At 44.9% G+C, this 18,831-nt stretch overlaps 1 protein-coding gene across 1 annotated transcript in view; it reads left to right on the top strand.

The window, feature by feature from the left end:
- diaph2 (diaphanous-related formin 2) overlaps positions 1–18,831 on the top strand; it is a 732,655-nt gene that overhangs the window by 209,706 nt on the left and 504,118 nt on the right. Inside the window, 6 exon segments of the mRNA XM_046295877.1 lie at positions 4,170–4,244; positions 4,358–4,427; positions 5,942–6,078; positions 7,816–7,924; positions 15,885–15,995; positions 17,180–17,292. Coding sequence (XP_046151833.1) covers positions 4,170–4,244; positions 4,358–4,427; positions 5,942–6,078; positions 7,816–7,924; positions 15,885–15,995; positions 17,180–17,292 — 615 coding nt within the window.

Raw genomic sequence — 18,831 nt, 5'->3', positions numbered from 1 at the left:
ATCTGGCATTGCTCGTTCTGATATTTCTTAATTCCTTTCTTTTAATTTTGGGGATTTATGTGTATTGTTTTGTATTGTTAGGTATTACTTCACTGTTGGAGCTAGATGTTATCACAGGTGCAGCATTTCAATGCACCTGTAATAACATCTGTAAAATGTGTAAGCGACCAATAAAATGTGATGTGATTTGTTGCCACATTCTCTTTCTCGCCTCTTTCTCTCTCTTGCCTTTCTATCGTTTCTTGCCTCTCTCCCTCGCCTCTCTCGCTAGGAAGGTTAATGTGCCTGTGTGGTCAGTCACATAGCCACTCCACCGTCGCCTGGTGCTGTCCACTCTCCCCTGTGCTGAAATTAGCCATGCATTTCTACAGGGTTTCTACATTGGTTTGTACAGGGTTTTTCGAAAGTGGTTTCTAGAGGGTTTTGACAGTGGTTTCTACAGGGTACGGGCGCTCCCATTGTCACTGTGTTCAAAGCAACAATTATTACTTCTATTGTCCGCTCTTCTACGTCCCTATCTGAATGGAAGAAGGTGGGCCAGACACCTGGCGGAGAATGCAAGAGATCCCATTTATGTCCCGTCATCAAAACTGATCTGCTAGAGAGGACAGAAGAGGCAGGGGAGTACAAGTATACAACTTCATTAGAGAGGTGTGTGTGGTCGTGACAGCTGAGCACTTCAATCCACTCATAATAGAAGAAACAACCACGTGAAAAGAGTGGTGGTGCATCTCAAATGGCACCCTGATCTCTAACACACAATGCCATCTCTGTGTTACCCTTCCCTCTTCCATTATTTCCATCATTGCCTATTGAGATCACAACTTTCTATGTGAGTCAAATGCTTCTAGGTATTTCATATTTTGACCTTTCTCCTTCCTGGTTTGTGTTGTGTAATATGCCTGATGCCCAGAGGACAGAGGAGACATACAGGAAGTCGAGGTCAGAAAGTGGAAAGGCTAGGCCATTCATTAAGTCCTATTCACAAAGATGTCTGTATTTTTACTCATTAATAAGCTACTCGTCACTCTTTTCTTGCTATTGCAAAGGTCATAACCTTTCTGAGAACCAATTGTTTGAGGATACTGACGTCTGCTTTATATAAGCTATAACAGCTTCTGAAAGGATAAATGCTAATTTCATCATTCCTGAGAATGTGAACTAAATACCTTCTGTCTGACCAAAGAGCAAAATGGAGATGTTGCGTGCTAACTGCAGTCATTGGTATACACTATTTGTCTTGTTACCACTATGACTGATTTGCTTCATAGTATTTATACAATATATAACTATGCAGAGTAGAACCTAGTGTGTAATTAAAATACAATGCAATTGTTTTGGATGATATTCCAATGTTCTATATGTGTGGGTGTTTGACATCATTCTCATTGGGCATGCTATTCTGGTTCCTTCAGTAAGTCATTGCATTGATTGGGAGGAAATGCTTATGGCCTTCAGAATGCAGAATCACAAGGCTGGCAGCCTGCCGGTGCTCAGGTTCAGGTTATAATGTCGAGAGCAATTTGTTGCTAAGAGCACAAGTTCTCAAGTGGAATACAGCAGTGCTGAATAGGTCAGGAGTGGCAGAGTGGGACAGCGGTATGGCTTAGCCCGTAATCCAATATGAAAGATATTGCTCTCTCACACAGAGCTCTCAATAACATAATACTCCCCGACGCCTGTCCCAACGAAATAACACAACAAGAAAGAACAATGTTGGGCCACTGGCTGAAATCAATGTGCATAAAAGGCATCACAGGACAGGCCAGCTGGTTGGTCAGACAGACTGAATGCGTGTCAGATTCCACAGAACAATTCCGTTCGGTCTGTTGCTGTGGCTGGTGAACACAAGCAAAGCATTCTCTCCAGCAGCAGTGACATTTCCCATGCCAAATCTGCTTGTAGGAATATGATTAACACGACTCGCCAAACACATTCAACAACCTATATGGTATACTTGATAGTGACCCACAAAGGCAGCTAATTGTTTCATTTCGTGAGCTACATGGTGACTGCAAAGGTCAGATGTATACGTTTCCATTTGGGACTGTGACATCTTATATATATATATATTTTGTGGCACTTAATGTAAATACAACATAATCAAACCAGCAGAAATAGTACACATAAAATTGGTCCGTCCCTAAGGCAAACCATGCCTTTATCATTAGCCTGCGGAATGTACATGATTGTGGAAAGTAACATGATTTGATGGCACTTAACTGCAAGATTATATCCATCAATTGCTCATGAACAAGTTCCACCCCAAGTTAATGAGATCCTGATGCATGCCACAAATTGAGGGAGAAGGAAGCTGAAAGGGAAGAGCATCCTATTTGGCTACTGTGCTGTTGCACCTTTGACAGACCGATGGACCGACAGAAGGATTGGCAACATCGACAGAGAGACATACAGACAGACAGACCTAACTTCACTATCTATCCACTTCAGGCACCTCCAAACGAAAGCCGCTTGATTTCCCAGCAGTGAAAAGATAGCCGCCTCAGAACAATAAAAGCTTGTCATAACATGCTAGGGACGGGATGCGTCTTCAACTTCAGCTTTCATCTATCAGTGTTGTCTGTGGAATAGCGCTGTTTTGCTTTGTTTACTTTCCATCTTGTTGAAGAAGAGGTCGTGTTGAGACACAGGTTATTTCAACCACATGGATTGTGTCATATCACTGTCCAGCATATCAGGCCTGGCTGGGTGACCTTTAATCCGCCTGAGCTACAAACTTGTTCACCCAATGGATCTAATTTGGGTGTCATGGTAGCTTTTGCGACCCCCCCCCTGTTTTGCACTCCAAGACATTGTACACAACCGCCTGGTATTTGTGCCTTGAATCTCAGGTTACACTGCGCACCGTGTAATAATCAGAATATCTCTCCACAAATATTGGCTTCATTTCCCCTAGCTCTCACATAAGCCCTACAGTGGCGAATCGGCGAGCATAAACAAAATGATTGTGGATTTACCGAATTGTGCTCCGTCAACCATGTCGCCTCTTTACCCGTTTTGTTGTCTCACATCACTCATTTGTTCCTACTCTCTGTATTGATGTCGGCTGTCATAAACAGCAGTGTGATTGTGCTCTACATTGAGTCGGGCTAGATTGATTCCCCGAGATCTCATTTTTGTTATTGGGGCTTAGCTAACTGTGTTTGCATGCAATGAGCTGCCTGACGCAACCTCTTCGGTAAACAGACAGTTATACATTTTGAACATTATGCTATTTGGTTTTATTAACAAAGCAGATCATTATACTGTACATCATAGTGGTAATAATGTGCAAATTGGGTTGGGCTTGGCCTGGTAATGCATTTTGAGGAATGGTTTCGGAGGGCTTTGGTAGTCTTAATAATTCTCCATTTATTCTGTTGCAAAATAGCGACCTCACTTCACCTTGGCAGAGCCGCCTTGGGCAGTACGCATTGGCCCTAATCGAGGGTCTTCTCCAACTCAATACAAATGACATTAATATGCATGCTATTAATCGCTTTGAATCATTATCAAAAAGGCGGATTAAATCATTGAATTATGACCCTTTAGCGCTAAAAAATGCTCAATGCGTTTTGTTTTATTGACAGTCTGGCGGCGAGAAGTGATGCTAATGTCATAATCAGGCTGTGATCGGGGGGTCGGCCCCTGCCCCCATCGCTGACAAACAGTCTCATCTGCACTGGATCATTTGCTGTCTCTAGATACGTTTGTGGTTTATAGCCAATTATCTCCTGCGATCCATTATCGATTACAGTGTTATCTTTCTTGCATTGCTTAATCTTTTGGCGTTGCTACAGCAGGCTGTGTGGGGCCTAGAAGAACACTGCTAGAACACAGGAGCAGGACATAGGATGGAAGATTCTTCCTTTGCCTGTAAATGAATGTGATACACATTCTAGCATTTAGTGTTACAAAAAAGAGGGCCGTGTTGATTTTCGATGTCTCATAAATAGATTCTCCAAAGAAATAACCAGGAAAAATAGAGACAATGATTTTCTCCATATCCAATCATATTGTGGAGAGGATTTCTGTCCCTCAGAGACAATGAAACCAATACCACCAATGACTTTTGTGTTATTTTGATGTGTGATTCGACATCTGTTGGTCTGGCACAGGACCATGTATGTTGTCTGACTTTTCTGACTCATTTTTCTTCTGTTTCCTAGCTGGGTGAACAACTTTGGCCATGAAGGACTAGGCCTCCTCTTGGATGCATTGGATAAGTTGCTGGACAAGAAACAGTAAGCATCTCACAGTACAACGACTTCTCGTCTCTCAATACGCCCTCAATACTGTCTAAATGTATTCTTCCCTCTCGTATTCTCATTCCTGTCCTTTCACTTGTCTTTTTCAGGCCAGAAAGTATAGACAAAAGGAACCAGCACAAGCTGATCCAGTGTCTCAAGGCCTTCATGAACAATAAGGTTTGTACGGGTTGGGTTGTTCCAAGGCCTTCATGAACAATAAGGTTTGTACGGGTTGGGTTGTTCCAAGGCCTTCATGAACAATAAGGTTTGTACGGGTTGGGTTGTTCCAAGACCTTCATGAACAATAAGGTTTGTACGGGTTGGGTTGTTCCAAGACCTTCATGAACAATAAGGTTTGTATCGGTTGGGTTGTTCCAAGGCCTTCATGAACAATAAGGTTTGTACGGGTTGGGTTGTTCCAAGACCTTCATGAACAATAAGGTTTGTACGGGTTGGGTTGTTCCAAGGCCTTCATGAACAATAAGGTTTGTACGGGTTGGGTTGTTCCAAGACCTTCATGAACAATAAGGTTTGTACGGGTTGGGTTGTTCCAAGACCTTCATGAACAATAAGGTTTGTATCGGTTGGGTTGTTCCAAGGCCTTCATGAACAATAAGGTTTGTACGGGTTGGGTTGTTCCAAGACCTTCATGAACAATAAGGTTTGTACGGGTTGGGTTGTTCCAAGACCTTCATGAACAATAAGGTTTGTACGGGTTGGGTTGTTCCAAGACCTTCATGAACAATAAGGTTTGTACGGGTTGGGTTGTTCCAATGCCTTCATGAACAATAAGGTTTGTACGGGTTGGGTTGTTCCAAGACCTTCATGAACAATAAGGTTTGTATGGGTTGGGTTGTTCCAAGACCTTCATGAACAATAAGGTTTGTACGGGTTGGGTTGTTCCAAGGCCTTCATGAACAATAAGGTTTGTACGGGTTGGGTTGTTCCGAGGCCTTCATGAACAATAAGGTTTGTATCGGTTGGGTTGTTCCAAGGCCTTCATTTAAAAGTTTAATGTTCAGCAGTTTCTCGATTCTTCAATGTTTTCAGAAAGCCAAAAATCAGGATTCAATTGGCACCCAACGTGGGCCCTCAACCACTTGAACAATCATTGTAATCCTTTATTCCGCCTGTTATATCGACTCAATTTAATTTGAGGAGGGAAGAGAAGGACAGTACAGTGTAGAAGTGGTTCTGTATTCACCCTGAAGTGCTACAAACCAGAGACTGAAATGTATATAGTTTCAATGACTAAATTTCAATGGCAAAACTATTCACATTGAAAGAGTGGTAGAAATTAAATGAATGAAAAGTGGTATTACTTTGTACCGAGTAGGTTTTCTTCTCAAAATCCTGTATGGTGAAACCAGTTTGGCCGTTTTTCCTATCTAAAATGAATGGACTGTGACGATAGCTATTATGGACAAGTAAAGCCGAGTTAATTTGCCATATTCAACCCATTGTCATCAAGTATTTCATTATTATTTTTTGGTAAGCAGCACTGTCTCATCTTTGGAAAGTGAGGATGGATGAGCTATTGATATTGCTACCCTTGAACAAAATCCCAATATGTGTTCAAGTATACTTGAGTCCAATATATATTTAAAGTTAGGGAAGGACTATAAGTATTTGTCCCCACAGTCCTGGCCTGAATTGGCTCAATTCATCATAATCTCCATTTTCCCTTGCAGTATGGACTGCAAAGGATCCTGGGAGATGAGCGAAGCTTGCATCTCCTGGCCAGGGCCATTGACCCAAAACAGACCAGTATGATGACAGAGATCGTCAAGATCCTCTCAGCTATCTGCATCATTGGAGAGGAAAACATGTAAGTTCACCGCAACATTCAACACTAATCTACCATTATAATATCCTCAATTTCACACTTCTCTCAGTGCCAGCCATGGTCTTCATCCCCACTTCTCCCCCCTAGCAACCCTCATTTCTATAATCACATTAAGGAAGTAGATTTGTAGACAACCTGTCACTGGCCCTAACACAATACATTCTGTGCACTCATGTTACATTTGCAGCGAGGGCTTTGAGATGTCCGTCCGTTAACATGTTCTGATTTAGCAGTGTGGGCTGTGTAATGTAATTCAGTGCTCAGTGTTGTTGGCCATGAACACACAGTTTGGCTGACAGATTATACATTGAATCCAGGGGAGCTCTTTTGTATTGAGCTGGACTAAAATAACAACGGGACTTCAAAGTAGCTCTGCATGCAGCGGAGGAAAATAAACAAATGGACAAATACGAGAATCTAGTTAAAACTGTTTCTTATATATCAGCCCCTGCCGAATGTCTCTGTGTGACCGTGGTTTTGGCCCCTGCTATGTTTAATCTAGGAATGTAAAATTACTCGCCTGAAATTAATCTTCTAGTACTAACTATAACTAAGCTGCCGTCATACTCAATTTCCAATATACTTTAAGAAAAACACAGACACACACACACACACACATGTGCATGCTTAAACAGCCCTGTTTAAGCATGCATAGCTGATTGACAGGAAATAGAGCTAAGGCCTCACTTTCCGGAAAAAAAGTCAAGGGTTGGGTGGTGCTGGGTCGGTAGTTTCCTCCGCATCTTCCCTCTCTTTGCTCCTCTGCCAGACTATTTTGGAGCGAGGGGGGAAGATCACAGGCATGGCTCGGTCGTGAGCCATCCTCCCTCCCTGAGGACCCACGAACACTTCACCGCCCTGGATGGCAAAGTGGAGAGAAACAGAAAAAAGAATGTGCTGAAAAAGAAATATAAAACAAGAGCTCTCGTGATCTCCCTCCCTCCCCCTCCCTCCCTCCCTCCCTCCCTCCCTCCCTCCCTCCCTCCCTCCCTCCCTCCCTCCCCCTCCCTCCCTCCCTCCCTCCCTCCCTCCCTCCCTCCCTCTTTCTTTCTTTCGGATGTGCTTCTCCTGTGTATAGAAGATAAAAGCTTGACAGCAAACCATTTCCAACCCCGATGAGAGAGGCCCCGACGACTGATGGCGTGATAAAGCTCATCCAGATAAAGAAGGGGCTCAACGTCCAAAACTTTTGTTTGCTGTTTACTAAAGTGGCTATTTAAACTGTCTTCACCTACTTGTGTTGCAGCCCCTTTGTGCAGGCACATAGCAGTGTGAGGCCTTCGTTTGAAATTTCCCCAAATCACTATTCAGCAAAGTTGCCGTGAGCCATTGTAAACGGTCTAATTTGCTTTCACAACAATGTGTTTTTATAAAGTAGTCCTGTAGCCTTCTCCCTGCAATAAATTGCCCCTGCCTTGGCATCACAAACAGCATTTTTATTATGAATAGCTTTGACAATAGATAACATCAGCTATAAAGACTTTCTCTGAACATTACCAGAGCAATGAACACTAAAGTAGATCAATTGGATACCTATAATGCACAGGGTTGCAAACAAAGACTCAGGCTAGGCCATTTGTCTTGGGTCCCCATAGAGCGTCCCTGACCAAGACAAGGGGACAGATGAGATGATATGTGAGGTGGAGGTGTGAGTAAATGTCCTGGTGGTAGGGCGATAAAGGCGTTTGTTGACTTTTCAGTCTTTTTGTTTTCTCTCAGCCTGGATAAGATCCTGGCTGCCATGACGATTGCAGCGGAGAGGAATAACAAGGAGAGATTTGCTCCGATAGTGGAGGGACTGGAAAATCACGAGGCCCAACAGCTCCAGGTCAGCATTTTACAACCTCTTTTGGACAGACACACACACACAGTCACAAACTCGCATTTTGTGCAAATCCCATTGACAACCGTGTGTGATTTACGTGTGACATTGAGGACATTCTCACGTCTTTCCATAAGAACCTCCATAAATATCCACTTCCATCCACAACACTCTTTCAACCTGCCCCTTACGGAGTAGCCCATGGTGAGATGACTGTGTTATTTCAATGCTAGTCTGCTTGGATTTGAGTCATACATCAATATTCTGTTTATCAACCCTTCCAAGTTTTATCTATGACCTCAACCTGTAGGCCTCTGAGACAAGTTGTGGAAAGAAACATATTTTTAAGCTCACATTTATGCACATCACACATAACAATGTCAAATCATTTGAGTCTGCCATGTCATGTGCAATGGAGAGAACTCTGCTCTAGTCAGTGTCATTCTCACAAATGGCCTCTTGGCTTGAAGCCGGTGTTTGACGCGGAGGGACAGGTTGAAATTGACAGTTCTGTCACTCAGGGGTCTACTGTACCTCAGCCCCTGTCGACGGGTACACACATTTCATCTCCCTTGCCCTCCTTGCTTTGTGTCTGCTTGTCAACCTCTGGCACCTAAGCTGTTTGATGGGAGTCGACCAAGGGTTCTTTCTCCTGGCCTAATCAACACCACCTGCTTCACTAGAGGAGCTCTACCAGAACTGTTCTACTCTCTTTTGAGGACTCTTTTGAGAAGTCTTTTGAGAACTCTGAAATATAACACAAGACCAGAAGAGAGATGTTGACTTCCAGAAATGTTTTTTCCCATCCTCGTAACAAATATTTTTCAGCTTTTTCTCAGTGTTGTTGAGCGGGTCTCTGAGGACCCAGAGGAAAAGGGCAACCATGCAGCAACATACCTGTCTTTACTTCTGTTATTTTCCCTTCACTGTTTCTTTCTCTGGCACTTTTGTGCAAGCGGTCTTTTTTTAAATTTCATAATTTGTCAAATTGTTTGTAGATGGGGGGGGGAATATGGGAAGGAGATAAGGGAGGAACGGGAGATGAGGGAAGGAGGGATGAGGGGATGAGGGAGGGTTAGGGAAGGAGGAGATGGATGGGGGAAGGAGGAGATGGATGGGGGAAGGAGGAGATGGATGGGGGAAGGAGGAGATGGATGGGGGAAGGAGGAGATGGATGGGGGAAGGAGGGATGGATGGAGGAAGTAGGGATGGATGGGTAGGGAGGGATGGAGGAAGGAGGAATGGATGGGGGAAGGAGGAATGGATGGGGGAAGGAGGAATGGATGGGGGAAGGAGGAATGGATGGGGGAAGGAGGAATGGATGGGGGAAGGAGGGATGGATGGGGGAAGGAGGGATGGATGGGTAGGGAGGGATGGAGGAAGGAGGAATGGATGGGGGAAGGAGGAATGGATGGGGGAAAGAGGAATGGAGGAAGGAGGGGAGGTAGAAATCCCTGGATTGTGCTGCTTGTTTTCCTCCATAAAATGTCCGCTAATGAAAAGAGCCGCCGCTAATTGTGAAATAAATTAAACTACCTTGCTGATGTAGAAGGTTCAAAGAAATTAGAATACTTAAAAAAAACTTGTGATGGTGCTGTGGAGCCTGACTTTGTTAATGTGATTAAAATGGGTTTTGCCGCAGTTCGGGCTTTGCTCTCTCCACTGCAGAGTGAAAGCCAGCCTGCATCCCGACTTTAAACCGTCCCAGCAGTCCCACTTTTAATTACACTGACAAAAAACCTCCTACGGCAAGCACGGCTCACATGATGCCCGAGCTCCCTTCTTGCACCGTCGCCAACCCCAAAAACAAGCACCACAATAACCCTCCTCAATCCAATTCCACACAACAAACATGGTCGAGGTCTGTCTGCTTCATACGATAGGAGGACAAATCTACACGTAGACGAAGAGAAGAAAACCACAACATTAGGCCCATGAAGCTCCCTCAGTCACTCATAACTCTCGAAATAGTTTTGAAAGACTAAAGATGGGAGTAAAGAGATGGGAGTTAAGCTAGTGGAGTTTCAGAAAGATTCTAGCGTAGCATCCCTGGTGGGTAGACTTCAGGCTTGGATGCCCAGCTCTTGGTCCAAGGCTCTGGAGGTCCTATTGGAGTGGTTTGATGTCTGCTATGTTGCTGCTGCCTGACACCATTGGCATGTTCTCAAAGCAACTATCCCATCCCCTTCTACCCCACCAGTAGGGCTGGTGCAGCACAGAACAACCTTTTAGAATTCTCCTTAAGCTTGCTGTTTTCCCGGTGTGCGGCAGGCCTGGTGCATATGTAAAGAGTCTCCATTAGCACTGACATGTCCCCATAAACCATAATACCATATTCCCTCACTCCACTGGATTAATACAAACCTGTTCGATTCCACTGTCCCCGGGCTATAGAAAGGGGAAAAAACACATTGATAAACAAACCAATGCTGTTCATTCCAGATGGCTATTATTCCCCATTGCCAGGCGAATTCCCGCTAGTTATGTTCTCTGAGGGCATGAATTGGGCTAGCGTGATGATTGTGTGTGTGTGTGTGTGTGCCCCTGTGTGTGTGCGCACGGGTGTGCATGTGTTTGGCTGTAAACCTCTCGCCAGGAAAAACACCAACAGGAGGAATCGGTGTGAAGAACAGCCAAGCGACAGCATTCACTACGACCCGTTAAAAAGATGTGGGCCAATACAAACATGCCAATAAGAGGTTTTCTATAGGGTACTTTTCAAGTCAATCACAGAGCTCCTTCAGTTCCCGATCGATCCGCCTGTCAGAGGAACACTCCGTCTTCTCCTGGTGCAGCTCCCCGGAGCCACCTTACATCCCATTAAGCCCCATCAGCATTTTCCCTTTCCCCTCATTCTCCTGCCCTTCCATCCCTCTACTCTTCCCTAATCCAATAAATCAATTACACATGCACATCTGGCCAGTAGATTCCCCAGACCTCTTCTCTTTTCCACTTCCTCTTACCTTCTACTTTTTTCTACCTCTACACCAGACTATCTCTCCCCTCTTATCCACTCCTCTTTCCTGTCTTTCCTCTCCTCTCTAGGAGAGGAATATACATTGCCTTCAGAAAGTATTCAGACCCCTTTTTCCACACATTGTTAGGTTATTTTAAAATGGTTTACATAGTTTTTTTCTTCATCAATCGACACATAATACACCATAATGACAGAAAAAAAAAGTTTTTTAAAACATTTTTGCTAATAAACATAATATATATATATATATATATATATATATATATGTAAACTCAGCAAAAAAAGAGACGTCTTTTTCAGGACCCTGTCTTTCCAAGATAATTCATAAAAATCAAAATAACTTCACAGATCTTCATTGTAGAGGGTTTAAACACTGTTTCCCATGATTGTTCTATGAACCATAAACAATTAATGCAATTGCAGCTGTGGAACGGTCGTTAAGACACTAACAGCTTACAGACGGTAGGCAATTAAGGTCACAGTTATGAAAACTTAGGACACTAAAGAGGCCTTTCTACTGACTCCAAAAACATCAAAAGAGATATGCCCAGGGTCCCTGCTCACCTGTGTGAACGTGCCTTAGGCATGCTGCAAGGAGGCATGAGGACTGACGATGTGGCCTGGGCAATGTCTGTACTGTGAGACGCCTAAGACAGCGCTCCAGGGAGACAGGACAGACAGCTGATCATCCTTGCAGTGGCAGACCTCATGTAACACCTGCACAGGATTGGTACATCCGAACATCACACCTGCGGTACAGGTACAGGAGGGCAACAACAACTGCCCGAGTTACACCAGGAATGCACAATCCCTCCATCAGTGCTCAGACTGTCCGCAATAGGCTGAGAGAGGCTGGACTGAGGGCTTGTAGGCCTTTTGTCTGGTGTGGACCTGCCTTACATCACCGGCAACAACGTCGCTTATGGGCACAAACCGACCGTCGCTGGACCAGACAGGACTGGCAAAAAGAGTCACGGTTTTGTCTCACCAGGGGTGATGGTCGGATTCTCATTTATCGTTGAAGGAATGAGCGTGACACCGAGGCCTGTACTCTGGAGCGGGATCGATTTGGAGGTGGAGGGCCCATCATGGTCTGTGGTGTTGTGTCACAGTATCATCGGACTGAGCTTGTTGTCATTGCAGGCAATCTCAACACTGTGCGTTACAGGGAAGACATCCTCCTCCCTCATGTGGTAACCTTCCTGCAGGCTCAGAGGCTTGCAATATCTGTATTGTGAGACGACTAAGACAACGCTAAAGGGAGACAGGACGGACAGCTGATCATCCTCACAGTGGCAGACTACTGTGAAGATGTCTAGCAAGACAATGCCACCAGCCATACTGCTCGTTCTGTGCGTGATTTCCTTCAAGACAGGAATGTCTGTATTCTGCCATGGCAAGTGAAGAGCCCGGATCTCAATCCCATCTCAGTCCCATCTGGGACCTGTTGGATCGGTGGGCGAGGGCTAGGGCCATTCCCCTCAGAAATTTCCGGGAACTTGCAGGAGTCTTGGTGGATGAGTGGGGTAACATCTCACAGCAAGAACTGGGAAATCTGGTGCAGTCCATGAGGAGAAGATGCACTGCAGTACTTAATGCAGCTGGTGGCCACACCAGATACTGACGGTTAATTTTGACCCCCCCCCTCTGTTCAGGGACACATTAATCCATTTCTGTTAGTCACATGTCTGTGGAACTTGTTCAGTTTATGTCTGTTGTTGAATCTTGTGTTCATACAAATATTTACACATGTTAAGTTTGCTGAAAATAAACTCAGTTGTCAGTGAGAGGGCCTTTCTTTATTTGCTGAGTTTATATATGGACACACCTACTTATTGAAGGGTTTTTCTTTATTTTTTACTATTTTCTACATTTTAGAATAATAGTGAAGACATCAAAACTATGAAATAACACATGTGGTTAAAAAAAAGTGTTTAAAAAATCCAAATATATTTTATGTTTGAGATTCTTCAAAATAGCCACCATTTGTCTTTGACAGCTTTGCACACTCTTGGCATTCTCTCAACCGGCTTCACCTGGAATGCTTTTCCAACAGTCTTGAAAGACTTCCCACATATACTGTGCACTTGTTGGCTGCTTTTCCTTCACTCTACGGTCCAAACCATCTCAATTGGTCGGGTGATTGTGGAGGCCAGAACATCTAATGCAGCACTCCATCACTCTCCTTCTTGGTCAAATAGCCCTTACACAGCCTGGAGGTGTGTTGGGTCATTGTCCTGTTGAAAACAAATGTTAGTCCCACTAAACGCAAACCAGGTGGGATGGCATATCGCTGCAGAATGCTGTGGTAGCCATGCTGGTTAAGTGTGCCTTGAATTCTAAATAAATCACAACAGTGTCACCAGCAAAGCAGCATCAAATAAAAAAATGTAGTCACATGCGCTGAACTTTTACTGAAATGCTTACTTACGAGCCTTTAACCAACAATGCAGTTTAAAAAATATGGATACGTATAATAAATATAAGTAACAAGTAATTAAAGAACATCAGTAAAATAACAATAGCAAGACTATATACAGGGAGGTACCGGTACAGAGTAAATGTGCGAGGGCACCTGTTAGTTGAGGAAATATGTACATGAAGGTCGTTATTATTATATTATTATTTATTAGAAGCCTCTTGGACCTAAACTTGGCACTCCGGTACTGCTTGCCATTCGGTAGCAGAGAGAACAGTCTATGACTAGGGTCGCTGGAGACTTTGACAATTTTTAGGTTCTTCTTCTGACGCCGCCTGGTATAGCGGTCCTGGATGGCAGGAAGCTTGGCCCCAGTGACGTACTGGACCATTCCTAGTACCCTCTGTAGTGCCTTGCGGTCGGCGGCCGAGCAGTTGCCATACCAGGCAGTGATGCAACCAGTCAGGATGCTCTCGATGGTGCAGCTGTAGAACCTTTTGAGGATCTGAGGACCCATGCCAAATGTTTTCAGTCTCTTGAGGGGGAATAGTTTTTGTTGTGTCCTCTTCACAACTGTTTTGGTGTGCTTGGACCATGTTTGTGTGTTGGTGATGTCGACACGAAGGAACTTGAAGCTCTCATCCTTCTCCACTGCAGCCCTGTCGATGAGAATGGGCGCGTGCTCGGTCCTCTTTTTCCTGTAGTCCACAATCATCTCATTTGTCTTGATCACGTTGAAGGAAAGGTTGTTATTCTGGCACCACACGGCCAGGTCTCTGACCTCCTCCCAATAGGCCGTCTCGTCCTTGTCGGTGATCAGCCTTACCACTGTTCTGTCATCTGCAAACTTAATGATGGTGTTGGAGTCATGCCTGTCTGTGCAGTCATGAGTGAACAGGCAGTTCGGGAGTGGACTGAGCACCTGAGCACAGGAGCATCTGGGGCTCCTGTGTTGAGGATCAGCATGGCGGATGTGTTGTTACCTATCCATACCAGGATCCAGTTGCAGAGGGAGGTGTTTAGTCCAGGGTCCTTAGCTTATTGATTGGCTTTGAGGGCACTATGTTGTTGAACGCTGAGCTCTAGTCAATGAATAGAATTCTCACACAGGTGTTCCTTTTGTCCATGTGGGAAAGGGTGGTGTGAAGTGCAATAGAGATTGCATAATCTGTGGATCTGTTTGGGCGGTATGCAAATTGGGTCTAGGGTTTCTGAGATAATGGGCCATGAGCCATGACCAGAATGGGGAGCGTTGCTGCACATCTATTTTCAGGTCTCCCCAGAGATGTTCGAGTCCGGGCTCTGGCTGGGCCACTCAAGGACGTTCATAGACTTGTCCCGAAGCCACTCCTGCGTTGTCTTGGCTCTGTGCTTAGGGTCATTGTCCTGTTGGAAAGTGATCCTGCCACTGAAAAACATCGCCACAGCATGATGCTGCCACCACCATGTTTCACTGTAGGGATGGTGCCAGGTTTCCTCCAGACGTGACACTTGGCATTCAGGTCAAATAGTTCTATCTGGTTTCACCAGAGAATCTTGTTTCTCATGGTCTGGGAGTCTTTAGGTGCCTTTTGGCAGACTCCAAGTGGGCTGTCATGGTTTTTTTTACTGTGGAGTGGCTTCAGTCTGGTCACTCTACCATAAAGGCCTGATTGGTGGAGAGCAACAGAGTTTGTTGTCCTTCTGGAAGGTTCTCCAATCTCCACAGAGGAACTCTAGAGCTCTCTGAGTGACCATCAGATACTTGGTCCCCTCCCTGACCATGGCACTTCTCGCCGATTGCTCCGTTTGTCCGGGCAGACAACTCTAGGATGAGTCTTAGTGGTTCAAGACTTCTTCCATTTAAGAACGATGTAGGCCACTGTGTTCTTGGGGACCTTCAATGTTGTAGAAATGTTTGGTACCCTTCCCCAGATCTGTGCCTCAACACAATCCTGTCTCTGATCTCTAAGGACAATTCTTTCAACCTCATGGCATGGTTTTTTCTCCGACATGCCCTGTCAACTGTGGGACCTCATATAGAGGGATGTGTACCTTTCCAGATCATGTCCAATCAATTGAATTTACCGCAAGTAGACTCCAATCAAGTTGTCGAAACATCTCAAGGAGGGCCAATGGAAACAGGATGCACCGTAGCTCAATTTTCGAGTCTCATAGGAAATGGTCGGAATACTTATGTAAATAAGGTATTTAAAAATATATACTTTTGCAAAAATGTCTAAACTTGTTTTCACTTCGTCATTGTGGGGTATTGTGTATAGATTGCTGAGGATTTTTCATCAAGGATCTCTACGGACAATTTTAGAATAAGGCTGTAACATAACGAAATGTGGAGAAAGGGGTCTGAATACTTTCCGAATGCACTGTATACACATGAAATGTTTCACACATACGCTCCCCAAGGTCTTTTAACTCAACGGTGCCTGCTACATCATAACATAGATTGATACCATTCAGAGAGGCCATGCATGATAAATCACTATATCACCATTTAATTTCATGTTGATTCATGTTAAATAGAATGAATTACAAAAATATGTTCTCTCTAACATGTGTGTACATGGCAACAGGTGGCCTGCATGCAGCTGATCAACGCTCTGGTCACCTCTCCGGACGATCTGGACTTCAGGATACATCTTCGCAACGAGTTCCTCCGCTGTGGCCTCAAGAAGATCCTACCGGTGAGTTACAATGCAACGGGCTCTCTGTCACACACCTTCAGGGGCATAGAGATCATTTGTGTGTTGTTTTACATGCATAAAACCTCATTTAGCAAGTGAGACTTGTACATCTGAGTTGAGGCAGATTTGGACCCTAAACTCTCTGAAACAGTCCACTACACATTTTCCAGTTGGGACAATGAATGATTGACTCCCCCTCCAACTCCCATTAAACAGTTAGTTTTAGTCCCTAGCCCTCCCTGCCTCTCCCTGTTTCTCTGTGAGAGACAAAGCTTCTTCCTTCTGTCTCGCCTCCACATTGCTTCCATTATTATATTGGATTGTTCTAGCTCACCTCACCGCCGGCACCACCTCACTGATCACAGCTCGCCGTGGCATCATTATCAATCAGCAGACAGATCCTTGCACTCGGCATCCACTCATCCCTCATGACCTCATTTGCAGAGGGGAATTTTCCACGTGTTAATAAGTCATCTTGACTGCTCCGCTTGATTATCGCTGTCATTAGTTTAATTATCTTCATATCTGCCCCCCGATATGATGGTGTTTCCTTTACAATTATTTACAAATGCCTCATTTGAAGCTTTAATGCCAGCATTTAATCAGAGGCGGGGCCCACTATTTATGTTGTGTTGTGGAGCCAATACAGTCAGGTGACCAAGAGGAAAGCTAAAATGAACCAGTTCTATGATAAAGTACTGAGAGGTTGCTATTGGCCGAGAGTCTTTGAGACCTCTCCTTTCTGTTGCATTGCATGCTAACTCCCTCTCCGAAGCAAGACGGATGGCATGCCCGAAGAGCAGCGAGGTGATTGATAGCTGCAGAAATTGGGTTCCATTTGGCCTGGTGTCGTCCGTAAACTCCTAACGCCAATGATTCATAGGAAAGTTGTAAAGTGCACCATTATAGCTCCTCGTTGAGGGAGCAGGTGTGGAGCGCTGGGTGATTCAGGTATACCAGGCCGGCAGGGAAGGAGGTGGATGTGTGTCCTAGTTCCCATACAGCTGTGACTTGGAAACCAGCATACACTTGTCTCCATTAATGGAACCAGTATAGGCTAGGACAATCAGGCTAGCTTTGTTTTATGTATGTACTGATTACAGTGTATATAATTAATCCATACTGTAGGTACATCCAGTCCTCTGCTGTCTACCACAGTCTATTCATGTCTCTTTGAATTACAGGAGCTGAAAGAGACAGAGGAGCTGGACATCCAACTGAAGGTGTTCAATGAGAACAAGGAGGAGGACTCCATTGAGCTCTCCCATCGCCTCGATGACATCCGCGCCGAGATGGAATATCCTTTTGTCTGCCCGTGCCGCTGTTCCGGCCATGGAAAAGGGGCTGCTGGAAATTAATGTATTGTGTGGGCCTCGCCAGGCTTACAGGTCTAAAGCCGGCAGGGTCAGGTTAATTAGAGAAGGATTTGAGGAACTATAGTGCAATCTCCCAGCCCTATCGCTTACCAGGTAAACAGGCTCTTCTTCTCTTTTGCTTGCCTCGGTTCTGCTCCCTCTCTCACCACCATTCCTCATCTCTCAGCCGTTTCCATCAGCTCTCAACTGGCAGATGCAAGACATGGGAGGCAACTGTCAATCATTACCAGTTGTTTTGTCTTCAGAACACAGTCTGGTTATGTTATGGCCATCTATTTTAAGTCTGTTAAGGCAGATAAGATTTTTAGTGCAGTTGTTTTGACTGGCACACAGATGTCCATTTTCTGTGACCTTATTGTTTTGTCTCCTTAATCACGCCTGTGATTAAAATACTTTACCTTTCTCCCGCTCCCTTTTAACTAGAAATGACAAGTTAGTGTCTCCAAGTCGTCCCTCTATGTCCGCTCAACTGGAAACTTTTTGAGTGGTTAATAAAGTGAGCCCTAATTGGGTCTCGAGTTCAAGACTTGTTTTAAAGCATTCTTGGCTTGGTGCCTAAATAATTCAAGCAGCTTCTCTAAGGGCATTTGGATGTGTGAAATCCTGACATGGTAGGCAGACAGTGCAGAGCCAGACACTGTTATACAGATGTTCTCACTGCCAACCTTTGTCTCCCCAATTCTCACAGTGCTCGAAAATATGCCACTGATTGCTGTGCTGAGTGACAGTTACTGTTGTGAGGGAAGGGAAAAAACACCACACCTGGATTAATGATGTCCTTGAGCAGGTTCACAAATGAGAGGGCCTTATGTTTGTTTCCATGGACAATGTGGTGTTAATCTGTGTTAGCTCTCGTCGCTGACATGCACAAACTTGCACGCATACACGCACACACACACAAGTAGATTGTAGCTTGTTTTCCTTGCCTCATGAATACTAACACTGAGAGACACGTCTCCTCTCTGTCCAGCCCAGGTCTGTGTGCTGAGGATGTGACTCCAGGCCACTAATGAATATGAATGATGCTGTGAAATAGTGATTGATTGACCCTACCACTGACTGGTCTACATCTCACCTCTACTGCTGCTCATGTTTATTCATGCTACCCAGCTCCGCAACATGAGTAGAAGTAAAACGAAGAGAGAGAGATAGATGAGGGAGAGAGGGGGCGAGAGAGGGGGCGAGAGAGGGGGCGAGAGAGCGAGAGGGGCCAAGAGAGAGCGAGACAGGGCGAGAAAGCACGGGGCGCTAGGGGGCGAGAGAGGGGACGAGACGGGGCGAGAAAGCACGAGACTGGGCGAGAAAGCACGGGGCGCGAAAGCACGGGGCGCTAGGGGGCGAGAGAGAAAGCGGAGAGGGGGCGAGAGACCATGCGAGAGATGTGTGTGGGCCTTTGGATTTGCATTGTTCTGTAGGTAGTGTTTTTTATGTTTGCTGATTACTGATAGATATAACTGCTG

Source organism: Oncorhynchus gorbuscha, linkage group LG13 (assembly GCF_021184085.1).
Source record: "Oncorhynchus gorbuscha isolate QuinsamMale2020 ecotype Even-year linkage group LG13, OgorEven_v1.0, whole genome shotgun sequence".
NCBI classification, from domain to species: domain Eukaryota; kingdom Metazoa; phylum Chordata; class Actinopteri; order Salmoniformes; family Salmonidae; genus Oncorhynchus; species Oncorhynchus gorbuscha.
Note: the sequence above shows the minus strand (reverse complement) of the source record. Positions and strands in the feature narration are given on the sequence as shown.